The sequence below is a fragment of the Felis catus genome, chromosome A3 (assembly GCF_018350175.1).
Source record: "Felis catus isolate Fca126 chromosome A3, F.catus_Fca126_mat1.0, whole genome shotgun sequence".
Taxonomy (NCBI): Eukaryota; Metazoa; Chordata; class Mammalia; order Carnivora; family Felidae; genus Felis; species Felis catus.
The window spans coordinates 66635575-66660701 of record NC_058370.1 but is presented as its reverse complement, the minus strand read 5'-3'; the positions used below and the strand labels follow the sequence as shown (position 1 = coordinate 66660701).

The 25127-nt window shown below is 42.0% G+C and overlaps 1 protein-coding gene across 1 annotated transcript in view; it reads left to right on the top strand.

The window, feature by feature from the left end:
* STPG4 (sperm-tail PG-rich repeat containing 4) overlaps positions 1-25127 on the top strand; it is a 57546-nt gene that overhangs the window by 21738 nt on the left and 10681 nt on the right. Inside the window, exon 6 of the mRNA XM_045054179.1 lies at positions 20837-20941. Coding sequence (XP_044910114.1) covers positions 20837-20941 — 105 coding nt within the window. The remainder of the gene's footprint in view (positions 1-20836; positions 20942-25127) is intronic.

The window sequence follows — 25127 nt, the reverse complement described above, 5'->3', positions numbered from 1 at the left end:
TGGAGCTGTGACTTAGACCCTGTTTATAGTGACCTCAAAACCTGGGCCCTAAGCTCTACTGCCTAGTGCGTGAGCATGATCAAGTGACTTGCTTAGTGCCTTTGGACATTTACAGCTCATCTGGGGTCAAATCCAGGTGGCAGACATTGTGTTGTCTCTGGCGTCACCATTCCTCACTGATGACTAAGGCTTGTTTGTGGGCCCAGGTTGGACCCTTTTTGCAGTAGGATAAGTTCACATGCAGGGAGCTTCTCTGTCCTGGGAGGTCCATCTGCCAGCCTGCCTGTTAGGCCCTGATCATCTAAGATTCTTAACAACGGATGGATGCAGCTTAGGCTCCAGCTGGGAGACTTGCTACACTAGCTTTTCTTAATTGGCCATATTTTTCTCTGGGACACCTTTAGGATATTAGAACTTCCAGTCTTTTCTCAGCAAAGTCTCTTTGTAAAATGCCGGACTCAACTGAGTCTAGCTGACTTCAATAGAAATTCTTTCATCTACTCTATACAGCTCTTTTGGGTGGCTCTGTGTGTGAGGCCCCAATGCCAGGTTGGTATTGTTGACTATTCAATGCAGATGAGACATCTTGTCAGCGTGCTCCCTTCCCTCTTAAAGGGCAAGGACACTCTAAAGTCAATAACCGCCCCCCCCCCCCAAAATTAAAAAATAAAGTCAATAACCCAAAGTGTTTTATTCTTCAAACTGCCTTTTCACACCCATGAATGACCGTAGTTCTTATTGACATCTCAGACTCAGTAGTGATCAACTCAAACTTTCGAGAGCCAATCAACCTACACCATACAATTTCATTCAATTTCAACAGTATTTTTGGCCAAATTATTCAAATTATTAATATTATTGAATATTTACTTGCCTCAAGCATGGTAGTAGGTGTAGGTAAACACATAAGAAGAATATAAAACAGAGCTTCTGAACATGAATAGACACTTCTCTAAAGAAGACATCCAGATGGCAACAGGCACATGAAAAGATGCTCAACATCGCTCCTCATCAGGGAAATACAAATCAAAACCACACTCAGATATCACCTCATGCCAGTCAGAGTTGCCAAAATGAACAAATCAGGAGACTGTAGATGCTGGAGAGGATGTGGAGAAACGGGAACCCTCTTGCACTGTTGGTGGGAATGCAAACTGGTGCAGCCACTCTGGAAAACAGTGTGGAGGTTCCTCAAAAAATTAAAAATAGACCTACCCTGTGACCCAGCAGTATCACTGCTAGGGATTTACCCAAGGGATACAGGAGTACTGATGCACAGGGGCACTTGTACCCCAATGTTGATAGCGGCACTCTCAACAATAGCCAAATTATGGAAAAAGCCTAAATGTCCATCAGCTGATGAATGGATAAAGAAATTGTGGTTTATATACACAATGGAGTACTACGTGGCAATGAGAAAGAATGAAATATGGCCCTTTGTAGCAACGTGGATGGAACTGGAGAGTGTGATGCTAAGTGAAATAAGCCATACAGAGAAAGACAGATACCATATGTTTTCACTCTTATGTGGATACTGAGAAACTTGACAGAAACCCATGGGGGAGGGTAAGAAAAAAATAAAAGAGGTTAGAGTGGGAGAGAGCCAAAGCATAAGAGACTCTTAAAAACTGAGAACAAATGGAGGGTTGATTGGGGGTGGGAGGGAGGGGAGGGTAGGTGATGGGCATTGAAGAGGGCATCTTTTGGGATGAGCACTGGGTGTTGTATGGAAACTAATTTGACAATAAATTTCATATATTAAAAAAATAAAAATAAATAAATAAGTAAAAATAAAACATAGCTTCTGTTTCCAAACACCTAGGCAAGTCTGCTCAGTGATTTTATTAATTATAGAAAGTGTACCCATAGAAGCACACAGGAACTAATGTGGGACCAAATGGCTTAGCATACACGACTTGAAACATGACATCCAAAATTAGACACTGATGACAAGTTTAATATTATCTGTTGATAGAAGCACATGTACCTTCTTCCTTCCAGCCATCTCCAGAACTTTCTGATACATTCACTTGTAAGCTTCTTAGCAAATGCTGATTCCAGGTGGAAGAAAAAGATAAGGAGTGAAGAAAAGGCTTGAATGAGGAAAGGGACACCCATACTTGTCCCTTCAAAGCCTGTATTCTAAGCCAAACTCAAAGAAACCAAAGTGCTAGTTGTCTTCTCGGCCTTTGGATCCAAAGGCTTTTTCATGAGGCATTTATTAGTTGAGGGGTCAAGAAGGGAAATTACTGCCCACTGCAGTCATGCCTGAAACTCCATAGTAGGGATTTAAAAAAAAAAAAAGATTTTATTTTTCAGTAATCTCTATGCCCAGGGTGGGGGTCAAACTCACAACCCTGAGATCAAGAGTTGCATGCTCTTCTGACTGAGCCAGGCAGGTGCCCCCATAGTAAAAATTTTGATATGAAAGCCTAAGATCTGAGACATGAGACATGTGCCATTCTTTTTTTTTTTTTTAATTTTTTTGATGTTTACTTATTTTAGAGACACAGAGAGCAAGTGGAGGAGGGGTAGAGAGAGAGAGAGGGAGAGAGGGAGACCCAGAATCTGAAGCTGGCTCCAGGCTCTGAGCTGTCAGCACAGAGCCTGATGTGGGGCTCGAACCCATGAACCATGAGATCATGACCTGAGCTGAAGTCAGACGCTCAACTGACTGAGCCACCCAGGAGTCTCTCACATGCCCTCTTTTAAATGCAAAAGCTCTTGAAGGAGAAATATATTGATCCAATTCATACTAAGGAATTAGTGACTAATTAGATTCTCCCTCCCCATCCCCTCATCCTCCAGGAATATAGATGAGACAACAAAATTAGAGTACCTCGGATAAAGGAAAGGAACTGAAAAGAGGGGTTCCAGTTTTTAGATATTTATATCATTACTCTTTGTTCTCTACACAAAATATGTGTTACACTTTTTGATATTAACCTCAAGATAATTCCATAAAAGCATCTGCAAAATAAAGAAAAATAAAAATCACAAAGAGTTGCTATGTTGGGAAGTTTTACAGACATTTTCTTTATAAAATAAGTAAGTCTGTTGATTCTTATGAGAGGATCCAATTTTGACATAACTGAAGTAGCATAGTTTCAGAGAAAATCTACAAGAATGAATGCTAAATAGATGGGAGTTCCTGTTTATGTAGAAAATTTGAATATCAATTTACATATCTTACTTTATGTAATTATGGTCATAATAGCTATTTGAGTTTAAAGTGTCTTCTTTAAATGTTTATTTTTAAGAGAGCAAGCGAGCAGGGGGAGGGGCAGAGAGAGAGGGAGACAGAGGATCTGAAGCAGGCTCAGTGCTGGTGCTGACAGCAGAGAGCCCAATGCAGGGCTGGAACTCGCAAGTCGTGAGATCATGACTTGAGCTGACGTTGGACGCTTAACCGACTGAGCCACCCAGGTGCCCCTGAATTTAAAGTTTATATTTTCTATTCTAAAAGTAATATATGATTTCCTGCTCAGTATGGCAAATTGGCCATATAACAGTCTCTTCTCACTCTCAAATTCCAATAAAATGGTAGTAAAAGAATACATAAATCCACATGAAAAAATAGAAAAAAAGGGAAACACTGGCACACAAGAGATTTCAACAATTTTTAGATAATAGAAAGTAGAGGAAGCCACAGATTAAAAAGCAGGCAGGGGATGGTGCAGAAGAGACGGGAGCCTGTTTGTCTCGTAGAACTGCAGAGAGACTTGGGACTTGGTGGGGGAAAGTAAGGTGACACAGGGAATTAGTTGAACACCAGGGAATTAATCAAAACTGTATACAGAGAGTAATTTAAGTCTGGAGGCTCCCTTCCTCTCCTAATGTGAAATGTTGCTCTTTGGACACTTGCCCCTCAAGCAAAAGTTTAGTAGAATTTATCCTCTGGAAAAACTCAATGAGCCTAGAGGAAAGAGAACCACATCCTGACATTGAGGGAACCCCAGGAAAAAGACTGGCTCCCCATTCATTTGCCTGATCTCCACACATTCCAGCCACATACCCAAGCTTCCACCAGGCAAATGTGAAAAGCCTGTAACACGAATGAGAGATGGATATAAACAGACAGAAGGATGGAAACCTGGTTGAAAACAGAACACAGGGAATCGAAGGAAGATTTTTTAATACACTTTTTAAGTGTTTATATATTTATTTTGAGAGGACGGAGGGGCAGAGAAAGAGGGAGAGAGAATCCTAGGCAGGCTCCACCCTCAGTGCAGAGCCTGACGTAGGGCTTGATCCCCCAACGATGAGATCATGACCTAAGTTGAAATCAAGAATTGGACTTAACTGACTGAGCCACCCAGGCACCCTGAGGGAAGATTTTTTTTAAATTCAATTAGCATCCACAGAGAGAGAGAAAAGGGAAAATTATTTTCAACTTAGAATTCTGTGTTCAGCCACACAATCAATTGTGAAGATAAAATAAAGACATTTTCCAGTATGCAAAAACTCATAAAAAATGCCTCCCAAATACTCTTTTTAAATATGCCACTGGTGATAAAATACAGAAAAAGAAGTGAATCCAGGAGGAGGGAGGTGTGGGATCTAGGACAAAGTGGGTCCAGCCTGGGAGAGCACTTAAAAGATGTCCCAGGTGGACCACTGTGCAGCAGGCTGAGAGGGAAACCAATCCACATTGAGAAAGAAACTAAAGAACCCCAGAAGGAATGTTTTTAAGGAGAAAAGGATTTAAGAACAGCCATATGATGAGAAATATTAAGAAAATATGTATAGCAAAATGCACAAGTGAAAAAAACAAGATACTAATTAACCCCAGGTAAAACAAAAGACAATCTAAGAAAAGGAATCATAATATGTAACTTGGCTCTGCAAGGAATAATATTTATTTAGTAAACATTGGTTAGTGATTTAAAATGCTACTTTGAAAACAAATAAAATGCTGCTTTGAGTGGATGAGGAGAGAGGAATAGTGGACGGGGCAAGTGCCATATCTTCATTCATTCCAGGAGGCCATCAGTAGATAATTTTTAAAGTACAAATTAAGAAATATCAATATGAACACACTATTTAGTGATAAGGTCAATTCTGTAAGAACAGTTAAGAGCTAAATATTGTTGTCTTAGGCTCTTTAGAACCTGCTCAGAGACATGTATGCCTAAGACATATGTGTAAAAGGTGTTTCTAAGAGTGCTAGTTGTGTGAAGTGAGGATAGTGTTATTTCAGTGAAATGCTATGTTCACATTCATATCCTGTGCTGTTACACACTCTTAAAAACAAAACACAAAACCGGTTGTCTTAGGAAATGAAATTGGGAGAGGAGTGAGACCAGACTTCTGTTTTTCACTATAAGACTTTTGGTTCCAGTTGATTTTTAAAGCCACACTTCTCTATAAATTTAATAAAATGTCTTGAAATTTAAATAAAAATGTATAAAAATTTAAAGTTAGAGTAAAAATAAATAAATTATAGATAATTTGGAAAATACAGAAAATTCTGTTTACAGTTTTTGTCATTGCTCATATGCAACCAATAGTGTTAATTTTCTCCTTTTTCCTGTGCAGTTTTAAAAACATAGTTGTGAAAAAAAATTAAAAAATAGAAACATAGTTGTGATCATGGTGCATGATAATTTTATATCCTTTTTTTACTTAGCATATGTTTCATTATTACAAATCCTTTTAAAATTTATTTTTACTAGGTAAATAATCAAATTATCACATCATAATTTACTCAACCATCCCCCTCTTGATGGTCAATCTTGTTTTCAATTATTCCATATACAGGAGCCTTCAGTATCCAAGTAGAACTTGACCCACCCAAAAGACCTATTAACATGAACCCACTTTAAGTAGAATCAAAATCTCAAAGTAGTCAATAAAGTTTGATTTGGTCTTTCCTTTAAAAAAAAAAATTGGACTAGGGGTGCCTGGGTGGCTCAGTTGGTTAAGCATCTGACTTCAGCTCAGGTCATGATCTCATAGTTTGTGAGTTCGAGCCCTGCATCTGGCTCTGTGTTGGCAGCTCAGAGTCTGGAGCCTGCTTGAGTTCTGTGTCTCCCTCTCTGCCCAACCCCCCCCCCCACCGCCCCCCCTCCCCCACACACACTCACTCTCTCTCTCTCAAAAACAAGTAAATAAATGTTAAAAAATTTAAAAATTGGACTAAAAATTAGGAGAGTATCCTATAATTGCAACTAGATACTCATTCCTAAGTTAAAGAGGAGACTGTGTTGAGTTTTTATGACAATGTCTTATAATAGTATAGTGACATCCTTCACTTCATGTTTGACATTCTAATGAAATCACAGAGGATAAATTTTAGAAAAAATATTGTTTGAAGTGTCATCAGTTTTCCCAGGGGCATCTCCTCTGACATTTGAAATCATTCTTTATTGAAGTGCCAGTACGTCACAATCCTTGTCATTGTCTCTTTCTTCTTGTTAGCTAACTTAACTTTGCTGGGTCCTCATTGGTCCATCAAAGACTTTTCCTGTGATGTGGGTACTTTTCCATCACTTTCCTTGACTTCATGAAATCTTGCATTTTTTGGGTAAAATGTGCATTTTCACTTTGAATTGGATTTGTACTTTATTTGTGATGTATTGTTAAATATCATTTAAGAATAGTGCAGATAAACTGACTCAAAAAGACACTGTCCTATCTGCAGTGGTGGATGCCAATGTTAAGTGGGGAGAGATATTTGAATAGGATATAATTTTTAATTTGTTTTAAATTTTTATTTTTTAATTTTTAATTTTTTTAATTTAAAAAATGTTTTTATTTATTTTTGAGAGAGGGAAAGACAGAGCATGAGCAGGGGAGGGGCAGAGAGAGAGGGAGACACAGAATCTGAAGGAGGCTCCAGGTTCTGAGCTGTCAGCATAGAGCTTGAAGCAGGGCTCTAATCCATGAGCCTTGAGATCATGACCTGAGCAGAGGTCAGACGCCTAACCAACTGAGCCACCCAGGAGCTCCTTGAATAGGATATAATTTTGTAAGAGGTCAGCTCATTGGAGAATTTTTCTGTGTTATGACAACTTTGTTTACATTCACAACTTTGTTATACAAAGACTCTGGTACTGAATACTCAGATCAAAAGACTAATGCTAACATAAGACTGAATACACAAAGTCTTTTCTAAATTTGAGCATCATTTTTTATGGATTATCACAAATGGTATTTACTAGGGTAGAGATTATATACAGCTTCTTGATCGAGATTGCTGAGCCTTTTTTAAAAGTATCACATTCATTTATATCTTTACCAGCAATCAAGGGTATGCCCATTTCAAAAAATTGGTATAAATTTTGTTTATCATTATTTTAAAAAATATTTGTTAATTTGATAATAAAAGAATGGTGTCTCATTATTTTAATTTAATCTTAGGATCTGAGACTACACAATTTTTAAAATTTTTATTTATTTTTAAATTTACATCCAAATTAGTTAGCATATAGTGCAACAATGATTTCAGAGGTAGATTCCTTAATGGCCTTACCCATTTAGCCCATCCTCCCTCCCATAATCCCTCCAGCAACCCTCTGTTCTCCATATTTAAGAGTCTCTTATGTTTTCGTCCCCCTCCCTGTTTTTATATTATTTTTGCTTCCATTCCCTTATGTTCATCTGTTTTGTCTCTTAAAGTCCTCATATGAATGAAGTCATATGATAGTTGTCTTTCTCTGACTAGTTTCGCTTAGCATAATATCCTCTAGTTCCATCCACGTAGTTGCACACAGCAAGATTTCATTCTTTTTGATTGCCGAGTAATACTCCATTGTATATATATACCACATCTTCTTTACCCATTCATCCATCGTTGGACATTTGGGCTCTTTTCATACTTTGGCTATTGTTGATAGTGCTGCTATAAACATTGGGGTGCATGTGCCCCTTCAAAACAGCATACTCGTATCCCTTGGATAAATACCTAGTAGTGCGATTGTTGGGTCATACGGTAGTTCTATTTTTAATTTTTTGAGGAACCTCCATAGTGTTTTCCAGAGTGGCTGCACCAGTTTGCATTCCCACCAGCAGTGCAAAAGAGATCCTCTTTCTCCACCTCTTTGCCATCATCTGTTGTTGCCTGAGTTGTTAATGTTAGCCATTCTGACAGATGTGAGATGGTATCTCATTGTGGTTTTGATTTGTATTTCCTGGATGATGAGTGATGTTGAGCATTTTTTCACGTGTCGGTTGGCCATCTGGATGTCTTCTTTGGAAAAGTGTCTATTCATGTGAGACTACACATTCTAATTATTAATCAGTTACTTGTGGTCCTTCCTACATACTTTTCTGGTCATAGTCTTTACCCAGTTATCTAGTGGGTAGCGTTTTAACATTCTTTTTTTGTTGATTTGTATAAACTCTATAGTGAAAAAATATTAGCACTTGTATTTGCTGAAGGTTTTGAGGGATTTTGCCTTTTACTTTTGTGTTTTTATATAGAGAGTTTATTTATTTAATTATTTTAAATGTTTATGTATTTTTGAGGGAGAGAGAGAGAGCATGAGCGAGTGAGCAGGGGAGGTGTAGAGAGAGAAGGGATAGAGGATTCGAAGCAGGTTCCACACTGACAGCAGAGAGCCCAATGCTCTGCTCATACTCACAAACCATGAGATCACAGCCTGAGATGAAGACGGAGGTTCAACCGACTGAACCACCAGGTGCCCCTAGAGAGAAGTTCAAAATGTAAAATGTTAGTATCGTCAAATTAGAGTTTGTCATCACCTTTTGGAATGTAGGTTCCATGGAAGGGGGACTGTCTTCTTCTTCAATACCCAGAGCCTAGTACATTGCTCAGAAAATGTATTGAATGAATGAATGAATGAATGAATGAAATCTATGCATCTTTTCTTATTTTTTCCACCATTTAAAAAATTTCCTCCAGAGGAACTCCTGGATGGCTCAGTCAGTTAAACGTCTGACTTTGGCTCAGGTCATGATCTCACAGCTTGCGAGTTTGAGCCCCGTGTCAGGCTCTGTGCTGACAGCTCAGAGCCTGGTGCCTGCTTCAGATTCTGTGTCTCCCTCTCTCTCTGCCCTCCCCCAATCACACTCTGTGTCTCTCTCTCTCCCTCAAGAATAAATAAACATTAAAAAAAATTTTTTTTAATTCCCCCCAGAGACATGATGTTTACTTTAGTTTTCTTTCATGTATTTGTCATTTTGACTTGAAAAAAACAAACAAAAAAAAGCTTACAACTCTTCAGGGCACCTGGTTGGCTCAGGCGGTTAAGAGTCCAATTCTTGATTTTGGTTCAGGTCATGATCTCACGGTTAGTGAGATCAAGCGCTGGGTCAGGCTCTGCTTGGGCAGTTCGGAGCCTGCCTGGGATTCTCTCTCTCCCTCTCTCTCTGCCCCTTCCCTTCTCACACTATCTCTGTCTCTCTCAAAATAAATAAATAAACTTAAAAAAATTTTTAAAGACCTTACAACTCTAACTTTTCTGAAATGTGTTTTGTGTATGGTTGCACAGTAAGGTTGTGGTGTCATTTGAGCCCTGTTGACTTAGGACAGGTTGCCTCATTGTTGCTGTATCTGAAACCTACTATCACCAGAAATCTGACCTGTAGACCTGCTGCAATATAGTATGACCCACAGACATTCACTGAGTTCACTCTAAACCCTTTTGAGAATGAGGCAGGTTATAAACAATGGATACATACAGGTGTGCATCTCCTCCTCTTTCTTCCTATCATCTGTGAAAAGTAGCCCATTGAAATTTGTTCATCATTCATGCCTAAAATCTCCAGGAGCAGCCAATTAAAAGACAAGTAGATGACCATGCGAATGTCTAGGCAATACTACATGATTTTTTAGTTGTAGAAACTACATTGACCTTGGATTTGAAAATCCTCTAGGATCATTTGCCCCTGAAGGCCTGTCAGTGTGGAGGAGCTGTTCTGACTTGTTAAAAAACACAGCCTTCTTGTTTGTGTCAGTGATTCGGTTGGTGACTTACATTTTGTTCCCAAAGTGTAGGTAGCTTTCAGGGGAAGCAGTTGGTAAGGGATTTGTCGGGTTGGAAAACGGTTTTTAATCTTTAGATCACACAACCAATGTAAGGTTGTATACTTATTGGCTATTTCTGTTATTGTTGAAATAATAATTGCTTATGGATCAGCACAATTGTTTTGTCTATAGTAAAGACTATGAGAAGAAGATTTATGTGAGCATTTTGGGATCAATGCCAGGAGACATGGTCTGTCATAGGAAAAAGGGCCTTTTTGCACCATAAAAAGAATTGTACTGGCAACTTCTGCTGCCTTTGAGCACCTTGATAATAATGACCAAGCCTCACAAATTCCAAGACCTAAAGATACAGTCACCTCATAGTGGTTTTTTTTTAAGAAGAGGAGAAAACTACAAGAAATCTTTGTCATTCTTATCCAAGCGAATTGGACAAAGTAAAACTTGTCATTTGTGGTTTCTCCTCCCCTCACCCTACCCTTTAATTGATTTAATTGCTTTCATAAATGACCCAAATAAAACTCTTGATTCACCAAAAAATTTCATGAGTTTTGTTCCCTCTTGAATGTGTTTCCAAATGTGGGCTGTCTTCCCACATTTGGATTTCAGAGATTCTGCACAACTTCTTAGAACATATAGGGGCCACTGATGACTTTATTTAATATGCCCATTGGGGTAAAGAAGACTAAGGAAGATATTATTTTTCTAAGTCTTTTTTCCCTAGTATCTGCTTGGCATGTGGATCATACAGACCCAGTGCTTCTCTTGTTTATTGCTGGTGGTAGCATCGACTAATACAACCCCTTGAAAGGCAGGTTGGCAGTATGTATCTTGTAGGCCGTTGATTCCATCTTGAGTAAGTTCTCTTAAAGTAATAGTCTTATATACAGAAATATCATCTGTATAAAGATACCATGAAGGGATTACTTATAATAGCAAGATAACAGTAGCAACTTAACATCCAGCAGGAGGGAAATAATTTTTTTAATGTTTATTTATTTTTGAGAGAGCGAGAGAGAGAGAGAGAGAGGGTGCAAGCAAGGGAGGAGCAGAGAGGGAGACACAGAATTGGAAGCAGGCTCCAGGCTCTAAGCTGTCAGCACAGAGTCTGACATGGACCTCCAACTCATGGATCATGACCTGAGGTGAAGTCAGACGCCTAACCAACTGAGCCACCCAGGTGCCCCAGAAGGGAAATAATTTTAAAAGAATATTATATACCTACTCAAAGGAATATTTTATAGCCATTAAAACAATTATTGTTAAAATCATAAAATAGCATCAAAAGTGTTTATGATCTAATGTGTAGGGGGAAAATACAATATATAAATCGGTATGTATACTATGATTAAAATAATGGAAGAAAAATTATGTGTATAAAAAAAAAAGGAAATGCACCAAAATGCTTTTTGGCTATGCTGAGGTGCCATGATTTAGGGTGGTTGTTTACTTCCTTTCTTTTGCATTGTTTTTATAATTTTTCAAAATGTAATTTTTTAGAAGTCAGAAAAGAAGTAGTGTTTGAGGAAAAGAGCCATCAAATTGGTCAATATAAAAATAATTTTGCTACTTAAAATTTTTTTTAATGTTTATTTTTGAGAAAGAGGGAGAAAGAGGGAGAGGCAGAGAGAGATGGAACACAGAATCCGAAGTAGGCTTCAGGCTCTGAGCTGTCAGCACAGAACCTGATGTGGGGCTTGAACTCACGAACTGCGAGATCATGATCTGAGCTCAAGTCGGACGCTCAATTGACTGAGCCACCCAGGTGCCCCCAAAATATTTTGTTACTTAAATAAAAATAGTGCCACTTAACGACTACTTAATTAGGACTCAGTCATTCATACGATTTGGAGCTTCCAGTAATTTGCTGAGCAGATTCTTTAAAGTTACTAATTCTCACGGTTGTATATAAAGTGAAAAATGAGATATGCACACCTTTCCTGACAGTAGGAAATAAAATCTTACAATGTCAACGAAAATGGGTTACTTTTATTTGATGTCACAAATATTTCAAGATGTTTCTGTATTTCTTAAAACCTGACAAGCCTATAAAGAATAAGGAAAGGATTGGGTAAACAGGAAAGAGTGTGTGCACATATGAATGAGTGTTATATGATTTGTCTGCTGTAGTCACATTTCAGAGCAGTTTGAAAGGGGGATAGTGGGTCTGTGGCATAGTCTGTGCATTGAAACTAGGGCTATAACAGAATGCTGAATCATTCCAGCTGTTTCTGATTTACGAAATTAGTTCAATTAAAAACTAAGCTGATACTTTAAAACTCCACAAGGAACAGAAAAATAATTAGTAAACATAGTCAGATTGAATCAAGCCAAACACAAATTGATTTCTGCTTGAATGGAATCTGAAAGATGATTAAAGGCTCAATCTCCTCAAAGATGAGTTCACTTCTAGGTAACATATTTGGAGAAATACAACCTTTGAAATATAGCTATAGATGTACAAGGATTTTTTTTATTATTATTATTAAACAATAGCCTGGCAGTTTTTCTTTTTAAAAAAATTATGCAACTTTTCCAGCAGAGTAATAAATCCCTGTTTGGGATATGTCCTGCTCTTCTTTCTTATAACAATATCTTGACTGGGAACAGGAAAAAGCATATAATCAGTAGGATTTTTTTCAGTTGCAAGTAACAGAAACCCATTCTGAAAGAGCGTAAGCAGAAATTAAAACATAAAAAGAGAGATGGAATTTATTGGCGCACACAGCCTCTGGGACGTTTGCCACCGATTTACCTTTCTGTGGCTTGTGGGCATGCTGTTTACGGGCTGGGCAGGAGGGGCCAGGGGCACTTTCAGGTGCACACCTGCCTGCCTGACCACCTGAGTGTGAAAATGCAGGCTTTTTGGATTGGCTGGCTGATAGTCACATGTCTGCCCCGGACCAATCGCTGTGACCAGGAGTTGCCAGCTAGACCCGAAGTTCCTGTGCGTAAGTATGCCTTGATTTTTTCTCTTAAATTAAAAAAAAATTTTTAATGTTTATTTTTGAGAGAGAGAGAGAGAGAGAGAGAGAGAGAGAGCAAGAGACAGAGAGCAAGCACCAGTGGAGGAGCGGCAGAGAGAGAGAGAGGGAGACACAGAATCCGAAGCAGGCTCCAGGCTTGGATCTGTCAGCACAGAGCCCCATGCAGGGCTCCAGCTGGTGAACTGGGGCATCATGACCTGAGCCGAATTAGGGGATGCTTAACTGACTGAGCTACCCAGGCACCCCCTCCCCTCCGCCTTAGATTTCTAATGTTGGTGGGGCCCCCTCCGGGTCATCTAGAAAAGGGAGGATGGGCCAGTGAACACCTGCAGCAATGCTGAGTTGCCTGGTGGTCCCTGGAACGTGCCTTCCTGTAAAAGTTGCACTTTTGTGGTGGGCAGGTTTGTGATCACTCTGCGTTGCCTGCCCACATGGTCCCCATCAGGAAACCTAGACTGTCACGGTTCCTCTCTTTCTGCAGAAATAAACAGTACCAAGCTACACTTCAGAGGTGCGGTCAGTTCTGAATTTCGCAAATGTGAATAGCTTTTGGCCCTGATAGTTTGGCTTCTGCTGTACTCAACAGCAAACATGTCTCCCTTCTTTTCCTGTGAACTTGTAGACCAACACAGAATTCTAGGATTTCCTGAGTTGAATACACTCAGCCACATGCCTCCTCCTGAGTTCCCAGAGGGGCAACTCCAGCTTCTCTCTGTGCCTGTCTCCACACAGGATTCTACTCTCCTTGAGGGGCCACCTGTTCTTTCGTTTTCTTTCTTTCTTTCTTTCTTTCTTTCTTTCTTTCTTTCTTTCTTTCTTTCTTTCTTTCTTTCTTTCTTTCTTTCCTTTCTTCCTTCCTTCCTTCCTTCCTTCCTTCCTTCCTTCCTTCCTTCCTTCCTTTCCTTTCCTTTCCTTTCCTTTCCTTTCCTCCCTTTCCTTTTCTTCCTTTCTTCTTGAGCAGGGGTGGGGCAGAGAGAGAGGGAGAGGGAGGATCCCAAGCAGGCTCCATGTTGTCAACACAGAGCTCTGAGCTCATGACCTGAGCAGAAACCAAGAGTCAGATGCTTCACCAGCTGAGGCACCCAGGCACTCCTGTTTTCTTTTTTGAGCAATGTATTCCAGCTATTATACCCATGTCACCAAATTTTACTACCCCATCAAATAATTTCAGTTTATGTTGCTTATTACTTGTGTTTCACATGTGTATAGATAGACATTTAGGGCCATAAATTTGATTTCTGACCTTTTCTCTCTTCAAGTATGATTCATTGGAAGTTGTGCCTAGGATCAGTGGGAATAGACTGTGTGCTCTTTCTAGGTCCCATTTAGCTTTGTGATTTTATTTTAATTTTTTATCTTAGAGAGAGAGAATGAGCAGGGGAGAGGGACAGAGGGGGAGAAAGAGAGAGAGAGAGAGAGAGAGAGAGAGAGAGAGAGAGAGAGAGAGAATGAATCTCAAGCAGGCTCCATGCTCAGCACAGAGCCTGACCTGGGGCTCAATCCCATGACCCTGGGATCATGACCTGAGCAGAAATCACAAGTCAGACTCTCAACTGACTGAGCCACCCAGGTGCCCCCTAGCTTTGTGATTTTAAAGACAAATAGTTTAGAACTAAACACTGATATCTCCCAGCAGTGAAAACGGGCTCTGGCTCCCACAACTAAGCTGCTGAAGCATTAGTTTCTAGGCCTACCCAGCCTCACGTTCTCATCTGTTACACGGAGGGGATGGCATTTCCCCTGCGAGACTGTTGTGAGCATTGGATGAGAGTGGGTACATGAGCTATAGATGGTGCAGGGATGAGCAGTGGTGAGGGTCTGGGGGAGCTCGCGGTGGGCAGCAGTGGTGCCTGCTGCACAGCCACCTGGAGAGGTGCCCTGGAACGTGGAAACCAGCTGCAGACGACTTGCAGAGATTGGAAATACAAGGGTGACATTTAACATCTTACATCTGCAGTTAAATTGTAAAACCATTCTTAGCGTTTGTACACGTGTGAAAAACACCAAAGTGGTAACTGTCTTGAGAAAGTTGGATTTCAGGTCCCTAACTTTGTGTGTGTGTGTGTGTGTGTGTGTGTGTGTGTGTGTGTGTATGATACATTATATATGATATATATTGTATTATATTATATTATATATATTTTTCTTCCACAGGAGCGTATGCACATTTTATTTTATTTCTGTGATGCAGTGAATTAGAATGAATGGCATCTTCCTCACTGGATGGCTTTCCCTAACCTTTCCTATTATTGCTTCTGTGTAGATCCTTCTTCCAGCTTCTTTGCCTGCAGACTTCACCCCCTCCTTATTCTTTAGGTCCTAGCTCCTTTGTGCTTCCTTAAGGTTTTCAGGCCCCTCAGGCCAGATCAGTTTACCTTCTTACATGCTCTCCCATAGCATCCTGTATGCCCCTTTGTGTCATATGCCACACACTTGTCATATTTTTTTGTACAGCATATATTCCCTGCTACAATGTAAGCCCCATGAGAGTAGGGCACATGTCCATCTTCTTTTATTTTTAATATAATTGATTATCAAATTGGTTTCCATACAACACCCAGTGCTCATCCCTACAAGTGCCATCCTCCGTGCCCATCACCCACTTTCCCCTCTCCCCCTGTCTCACATTCAGGTCTTTCATCCATTTTGAGTTTATTTTTGTATATGGTGTAAGAAAGTGGTCCAGTTTCATCCTTCTGCATGAAAGAATGCTGTCCAGTTCTCCCAGCACCATTTGTTAAAGAGACTGTCTTTTTTCCACTGGATACTCTTTCCTGCTTTGTCAAAGATTAGTTGGCCACACATTTGTGGGTCCAATTCTGGGGTCTCTATTCTATTCCATTGGTCTATGTGTTTGTTTTTGAGGGCACATGTCCATTTTGTCAATTAAGACTGAGTTCTGCTGCCAACAGAAATATTGAGACCCCCAACAGCAATATTATAAATGAGAGAAGCACCTACTTCTGACCTGACTTGTGTAAATTTCCTGCAGTGGACAGCTTAAGGCTGGGGTAGGGCAGTTCTGCAGTATCACATTTCTGCGTGCTTCTTGGCTAAGCATGGCTTTCATTTCCATGGTCCCAGAGAGCCAAGAACTCTCAGTGGGACCTGTTAGCAGGCAGGAAGGCAGGGAAGCTGGACAAGCTTCCCTCTCCATAAGGATGCTCTGGAATTTGTACATATCTCCTTACCTCTGTCCTGTTAACTAGAAATTAATGGTCACATGTAGCTTCAGGGGAAGCTGGGAAATTTAGTCTTTATTCTGGGTAGACATGTGACCAGTTAAAAATTGTTCTAATACTAAGGTTTAGAATGGATATTGGGAGATAGTCATATACCACTGTATTCCCAACTCCCAGCACATTGTGTGGTGCACTGTGAAAGAAGAAATGAGCTGAACACTTACATATTCATTTGCTAGGGTTGCCATAACAAAGTACTACAAGCTGAGTGACTTAAACAACAGAAATGTATTGTCTCCCAGTCCTAGAGGAAGTCCAAGATCAAGGTGGTGGCAGTGTTGGCTCCTTCTGAGTGCTGTGAGGGAAAATCTGTTCTGTGCCTCTCTCCTAGCTTCTGGTGGTGTTCCAGCAATCTTTGGCTTCCCTTGGTTTGTAGGTCTCTACCTTCATTGTTTTATGTTTTACCGGTGTCCATGTCTCTGTGCCCAAAATTCCCCTTTTAATAAAGGATAGCATTCATATAGGTTTAGGGCCCATTCTGATGACCTCATAATTACATCTGCAAGGACCCTATTTCCATAGAGGGTCACATTCTGAGGTACTAGTGGTTCATAGTTCTATGAATTTTGAGGGGGGGATACCGTTCAACCCAGTTCAACATGGTACAAATTTATAGGGTTTGTGAATTTTGAGAGGATCACAATTCAACACATATTAATTTGGGATAATTTCATTTACCTTCACACAGTCTTTCAGAGATACCTGGAATTTTGCTGCTCTGGCATGTCCCAGAGTGATAATACCTTTTAATTCCAGAGCAGTGTGGCATAGATTAGCCAGTCTCACTCTCCCAGCCCCAGAAAAATATGTTCAGAGGAGGCATGGCAGGGCTTACCAAAAGCCTATAGTGGTACTGAGAGTTACTGCCCATTAGCAAGCTCTTCATGGTGTGACAGTCCAAGGAGCACTCCAGAAAAGTCAGTAGGGCCCATCCATTCTGAGCCCTTTACAGCAAATGGAAAGCAGCCGCCCTTGGTACCATCCCTTGGCCCACTGAGATCACACTTAGCTAGCACAGGCTGGATACAACATGGCCTGGTGTAGAGTCTTGAAGCCAGGCAGTTAGCTCAGTCCTCACTCAGCACCATTTGAGCTCCTCACTACCTTTTGGGATAAAAGGAATCCCTCCCTGGATAAACTCCTTTAAGGTTGAAGATAGTATCCCTATAGCTCCCATTGGTTAAAGTTGCCCTTGAGTAGAAACTCAATTACTTTTTCAAAGGGAAGAGAAAGATATCATCTTGTCAGGAGGGTTGAAATGTAATCATGCCTCAAAGCAGGAGAATGGGTAACTATGAAAGGTTTCCTATAGTTTATTTTGGCAGCAGGTACTGGGGTTCTAGGAAGGTGACAGTTCTGTTCTCCTTTGACACCAAATGTCAGTGGTCTTTGAAAGGTGTAGCTTCAGGAAACCCAAAATTGTTAAACCATGGACCTGGAAAAAACAAAGTTGAAGAGGTAGTTCATCTGATCTGTGTGAGAGTTGCTTAGTGCTGCTTCATGAACCTGGGTGCTGCCCTTCACCCATGCATCCCACATAATGTGAATTAAAGCTCTGGGTCATGCTCATCGATCTGCAGTAAATGAGAGAGCAGCATCTCTAACCTCAAGGAAGAGTAGGGCGCCATTCAAGTGTTCTTCTTGTTTTAAATACCGTCCTGTTGAAGTGGATCCATTTTCTCAACCCACATTCTGAGCCATCCTGGACCATGTCCCCTTCCCTCCATTCCTGCTCTGCTGACTCACATTGTCCTCAGAAGTGGGGACTGTGCTGGAACTGCTCCCCACCCATTGCAGGGTCTTGGCCCAACCATTACTTTTCACTTAGAACACCATTCCTGTGGCTTCTGGAATATGAACTTGGGCCTGTATCCACTTCCCTAATGTTCCCTCTTAAAAGATTCCATTTGACACGTGGGGCAAATAGCATGCAGTCATTTCTTTCTCCCCAACTTTTAGGCCCTTTGGCTTAGATGACCATGCCCATATAGGAGGCTGCTGGATGGCACAGGCACCCATCAGTGCTTTGTCAATCCTGGCACTTGGATTCCCAAAGAGCACATGATTTGGAGCTTAGAAATGGAAGCCTCATCAGGCTGGGGGGAAAGAGGGTATGTGCAGCATTTCTTAGCCATCCTGCAGATGGCTGCTGTAGGCATGGAGTCAATGGTAGCACACTTAGCATCTTTTGCCCCAGCTACCACTCTGGCTTCAAAGTACTGTGTTGATTAGGGCCAAAGCAAGCGGAGGTGGCACAGACTGTTCCTGTTGGAGTCCCTGGCTTTCTATGCTCTGGTTTTTATGGCAGCTCAGATTTCTCCAGTGGCAGTGTGGAGGTCACTACACACTGAGAGCCTCACCCTGGTAGTGATCTCTGTCCCATGTAGGCACCAGTTGCAAAACATTGCTGTTCTCATGTCTCTGCCATGAGTTGTAAAATTTTAGAGGCACAGCCATCCCTTGGTTATCAGACTTGTACTTGACTGTTAATAACAGACTCCATTCATGGATAAAGAGAAAGGAATGGCAGCTGCCACCCGTGGGAGTGAACAAGGGAAAGCCTTGCTCCTAAATCTTTGAGGGTCTGCACTTGGGCACTTGTTCTGCTGAATAGGATGGGCTAATTGGTGGCCCAGCCTTACCTACAACAAAGATCTTACAGGACACATTTCTCGGTTCTTTTTTTTTTTTTTTTTTAAGTTCATTTATTCATTTTGAGAGTGAGAGGGAGCACTTGCTGAAGGGGCAGAGAAAGAGGGAGAGAGAGAGAATCCCAAGCAGGCTCTGTACCATCAGTGCAGAGCCTGATGCGGGGCTCAGACTCAAAAACCATGAGATCATGACCTGAGCCAAAACCAAGAGTTGGACACCTAACCAACTGAGCCACCCAGGCACCCTACGTTTCTCTGTTCTACCCTAAGACATGAGTTATTGTTAATCTTATCTTTGTTTCCTTTGCCCATTTTTCATGTTCATTTATCTATACATTAGATATAATTTTTTTTTCATACCTCAAGAGCACTCAAGTCTATTGTGGGAAAATTAGAAAATGCAGATGAGAAAAATAACATTCTTTTTACGTAACATGCTGCCACCTGGAGAAAAGCAGGAAGTCCTTATTACCAGTCAGGACATTCCATTCCCTGTGTTTTTATGTACATTTTTTTTTTTAAGCTTGCATTTGCACTTAGCAATATTTGAGAGAAGCTTTTGTGTCCTTGACATTCATCACTAGACAGCTGGATGGAAGAATCACAACGTATTTAGCCAGGCACACATCGCTGGTCATTTAGTTTATTTCCAACTTTCCATTTTTAGAAACAACATTATAGTGAATGTCTTTGTAGCCAAATACTTGCATACGTTCTCAATTGTTTTCTTAGGATGAATCCCTAAAAGTGGAATTGCTGGGTCTGAATTATAAATATACATTGTCTCTAACTTCATATTGTAAAAACTTTAGAAGTATATACTACATAGACACAATACTTCATCGAACCCCCAGGCACCCATATGACAATTAAGAGCTCCTGGCCAATGTATACTCACACCCACTTCTAGTCCCTGCATTATTTAGGAACAGATCCAAGACTTCATGCCAGAAAGACTCATTTCTGTAAGATAGTACAGGTATTTGAAAATGGGAGAGAAAAAAGAAAAAGTGAATTTCCAGAAAAAAAAAAATAAGAGGTTAACATCTTGTCCACCTTATCCACTGTGATGTGTGGGCTCTTTCCATTTTCCCTGCCATATCTGGGCTCAGGACTCTTCGTTTGTCTTTGGATTCCTGCAACAATATGGTAACCAGTCTCCTTTCTCTCCCTCTGGATAGGTATAAATGTTTTCAAGCCATTTTGTGTCTTGCCAAATTGCACTCCAGAAAGGCTAATCAAATTTACACTTGCACCAGAAGCATATAGGAGTGTCCATGCAAGTTTTGGGTCTTTCTTCTTTCTTTTCTTCTTCCCTCTCTCCTATCCCCCTCTGCCTTTCTTCTTTCTTGGTGAATTTTTTAGACCCCCAAACAGGAATCACATCATTGTTTTAATTAGAACTTATTTGGTTATTAATGAGATTAAAGCTCTCCCCACCCCCTGCCATTTCCTCACTTGAACAATTGTATTTCCTCTTTGTGAATTGCCTTTTCCTAATTTTTCTATTAGGATGATTGTCTTTCACAAATTGTGTTCATCTTATGTTAATGTCTATGGCATTGTACTTCTGTCAGTGAACTGCTGTGAATACTTGTTTGGACTGAGGTAATACATATTATATTGGTATGAAAGAATAAGGGTGTTTTATAAACCTAGCAGCTGAAAGCAGGAAGTCCTTATTACCAGTCAGGACAGGTATGGAGGGAGGTGTGCCAGTGTGGGGAGGGGGGGCCCGGGCAGGACACATGGACACTTGAACAGGTCACTTAATCGTTAGTCTCCACAGTCATCCACAAGGCAGGTAAAGCAGGTGAAGCCGGTATCACCCACTTTTCACAATGACTTGTGCCAGGACACACCTTAATGAGATCCTCCAAGCCCCAATCTAGGGATTTTTCTACCATATCGCAGTGATTCATATGTTTATTTGTGGAAGGCAAGTAAAGCGATAAAATATAACATATTAGTAATTCTAAAACATTCTTTCTTTTTTTTCTTCTATAGCACGAAGGCCCAGGACCAGGTCATTATGACTTGAAAATACCTCAAGCAAATCCTGTGACTTCTTGTTTTCAGTCTAGAGTACCTCGATTCCTGTCCACCCGTTCTGTAAGTACTCTAAAAGATTATGGTTGTAGGTTTTGTGGCTGGGGTGGGGGGTCATTGGGGCCAGGTTATAGTTATGTACAATTCTAGTGTACATATATGTATCCAATTTCTTGATAAGGCAGAGCTCAAAAATCTGGCAAGCCCTCAGCCTGTTTCAGGCTCAGAGTGCGTCCAGATCCAAAGACTGTGGCAGAATTATGGGTCCAGTCGACAGCATCCAGCATAGTAATTAGCCATCAATGATCTGACCTGGATGCTCTGTGGGAAAACATGTTTAATGAACTGAGGCAAGCAGTAGGCAGTGGCTGGTCCCAGCCATCCAGAACTGCTGTTCTTTGTGTGTGTGGCTTCTGGGACTGTGTGTGTGGCTTCAGAGCAGGAACATTATTATTACTATTATTATATTATTATTATTATTTTAATGTTTATTTATTTTTGAGAGAGAGTGAGCAGGGGAGGGGCAGAGAAAGTGGGAGACACAGAATCCCAAGCAAGACCCAGGCTCCGAGCTGTCAGCGCAGAGCCTGACGCAGGGCTCGAACCCACGAACTGCGAGATCATGACCTGGGCCGAAGTCGGACGCCCAACCGACTGAGCCACCCAGGCGGCCCCCAGAAACGTTATTATTGAATCAAAGGGGGCCATTAAGGCATGAGCAATCATTCTGCCCCCAAGAACTCAGGAGAGACAGGGAAGAGGCTCAAGTCCACTGACACAAAGAAAGTACATTTGGGGAGTATCCAAGCCTCAGAGGCCTAGAGAAGACCAAGAAAATTGCAAAAGCATAACATGGCACTTATGAACGATAGCTATTTTTTTTTTAAAGTGCTGATAATTTTAATTCCCATGGTCTTATTCCCAATCTGCATCCCAGTTTGAAAGTTCAAGAACTTCCTTGTATGTAGCCTTATTTGAGATGGTTGTGGAGACAGAAATTCAAATTCTGCTTGGGGAATCAAGGAAGGGTTGGTGTCCCAGGCCAGTGTCTTCAGGATCTTGCTCCAGAGCTACCAGTCTGGTGGGGGGTAGTGTGGTCTTTATCTGGGGGAATACTGGGGAGTCCCTGCTGGTGATATTAAAAACAGGCTAACAGCAGGAGGTGGTGGATACCTTCTGTAGATCCTCACACTCTAGTGGCATCACCGTGATCCAGACCCAGATTTTTGTCTGAGCTCGTAGGGCTGAGCATCATCAGGAAATTGGAGTTATGTTAACCATATCAGTTATCAGTTAAGCTGATAGAGAAGCCAGAAAAGGTAGTATTTTTTTAATATTTATTTTTATTTTTGAGAGAGAGGGGAGAGGAGGGGGGGAGAGAAAGGGAGACTCAGAATCTGTAGCAGGCTCCAGGCTCTGAGCTGTCAGCACAGAGTGGGACTTGAACTCAAGAACTGTGAGATCATGACCTGAGGGGAAGTCAGACACTTAATCAACTGAGCCACCCAGGCATCCCTTTTTTTAATGTTTATTATTGAAAGAAAGAGAGCGCTCCCGAGAGCTGGGGAGGGGCAGAGAGGGAGGGAAACAGAGGGTCCAAAGCAGGCTCTGCACTGTCAGCACAGAGCCTGATGTGGAGCTCGAATTCACAAACCATGAGATCGTGACCTGAGCCCAAGTTGGACGCTTAACCGAATGAGCCACCCAGGTGCCCCCGGAAGATGTAGTATTAACTTACAAGTGTCCAGCAAGGGGGCTGATGTCTGGGGCCACTTGTCTATGGGGTTTCTCCCTACATAGGAAACTCTTCATAGAAGCCAAGGATAATCAGAAGTTTGCTTGGTGACAGTGAAATCAGGACTGGGGGATGGAGCCGGATGTTCTCAAGGTCTGAGAACCACAACCAGTAGCCTCCTGAGGGATGGCCTTGTGAGACCGAGGCCCACAAACCTCCTGTTCTGTGGGCTGGCTCTCCAGGACTCCACACGCATGTTACTTCCTCATTAATAGCACTAATAAAGGCTTCAGCTTCCTTTGACGTCTGGCCAGGACTTGATTAGATTTTCAGGCTGTTCCTCCGCTTTTGGCAGGGGAAACATCCTGTCATTACAGTGGCTTCTGCATGCAGCTGACTTCATCCACTCTGGGCTGACCACTCTGTCCCACTTTCAGAGTAATCCTATTTCCACCCTCCCTGTCTCCTAAAGAGATAACATACTGCAAAGAAGGATGGAAATGACAAGAACATGGTAAGAGAGAATAATAATAGTGGTGGCAGCTAATGTGTAGAGCTCTTGCTGCCTGCCTAGTGTGGTGCTGTCTTGTCCTGGGGGGCCTCCAGCAAGCCTCATTACCTCATCTGATGGGCGAGGCTCTGGAAGCACCTGGTCCAGGGTCACACCGAACCATTGGTGGTGGGACTAGGACTCGAATTCCAGCCTTTAAATCCTTCCCTTAGTCACACACAGAGACACTGGTGCTTCTCCAACAGACCCAAGATAAAATTCCTTTGGGCTCCAAGAATAGGTACATGCACCGCATGGGAAATGCTGACCTAAGAAATCGAAGTCTTTATTTTAGTCTATGAACATGACATTCATTTGCATTTGATCACCATGGAGGAGAAGCTTCATTTAAATAATTGGCAAAACAATCTTTTCAAGAATTTTATCCAAATGAAAATATGATTTTAAAAATTAGAACTCATAGATCCCTTGACAAAACTGTGGACACTCAGGTCCACCGACCCTGGTGTCCATAGACCTTTGTATAGAAACATGAGTTTGGGCTTTTGAGGTCAATCACCCAGGTTCAGAATCCATTTTCTCCAGCCCCTTACCACTAGACTGAGGTCACTAGAGGGGAGGACAGTGGCTTTCCCAGGGACAGAAGCAGTCTGGGTGGAGTGCCCTCTGATACAAAATGTGCCTTGAGGTGCAGGTGGGATGTGAGCTCGCCGGCCCTGCAGGTCTAGGCCAGTGCTTGCTTGTCCACCCTTCTCTCTGCACCTCTGCAGCCCTAGGGGCGGCCGCTGATAGGAGCAGATGCCAAGGAGACGTTCCACTTCAAGGGTGCCCCAGGCCTGCATGCAGTCCCGTGTGGCCCTTGTTTTCCCCAGTGGGGATTTGCCAGCCACATCTGAGCTCACAGCCAGGCTCTGGTGGCTCCAGAGTTTTGGGGTCACTCTCTCATCAGCCTTGTCTTTTGTTCTGTTTCCAGAAAACCCCAGGCCCGGGAGCGTACACATCTTCAGCACAATCCCCCAAGCAGGCACCGACCATAGCCAAAATGGGTCGAGAACATAGCCTTTTCTTCAACAACACAATTGGCTTTTAAAATAAAGCCTCTGTGACCCTAAGCTACTTTGAGTTTAGCAAATTCTTATGTTCAGAAAACTCTGTTTTGTCTGTTCTTTAGGAGGGTTTGACTACAGAACATAATCGATTGCCCTGGTGACCATCCTGCCCACTTATCTGGAATAGTTCCAGCGCAGTTTCCAGTTCACTCTCGAAAGTGTCCTGGTTTGAATACAAACTGTGTGCTCACTCTGCTTATTGTTACAGGGTATATTCCTAGAGACTGCCCCTGGGCTGCTCCTGCGGCAGCTCGGACAGGCCCTGATATGCCCAGGCTGTGCTCTGCATGGCTGTGGGCTCTCCAGCTGTGTCTGAGCTGGATTAGAGCTGTAATACTTCACAGGCTCATGGAAGCTTCCTCGAGTGTTGGCATTCAACCAAGAGCAAGCTGAGCGTGACAGGATCCCAGCAGGTGGTTCTTTCTCTCAACTCCCTGAAAAGAGCAATATTGATTCAGCCCAATGAGTATTTGTGATTTCAATCAACAAAAACATTTGAGTATCTGCTCTGCACCAGGTGTGTGCTGGGGTTGAGGAGTGGGGGCCTAGTGGAAAGACAAACAAGGCATGTATGTGACTGAGTTTGGGGAAGGTTATAGAGGAGACAAGGCCAGAAAGGGAGTTTGGGGTAGCCCCTGGCTCGAGGAAGGCTTTGCAAACTGTGCCAAGTGGCTCTTTCTGGTCGCCTTGTGTGTGAAGCTCAGGGACTGCCCTCGCACGATGGCAGTTCCTTGGGGAAGACAGGCCCTGGTCTCAGGAAGCTGTGAAGTCACTGCACCTGGTGTACAGTGAAGGCCACAAGCAGGCAGAGAAGGGATAAGGCAGCATGGCCCCAAGCAGCGAAGGGTGGCCACATGCAGTAGGACAGCTTGGCTGCCATGCAGGGGACCTGGA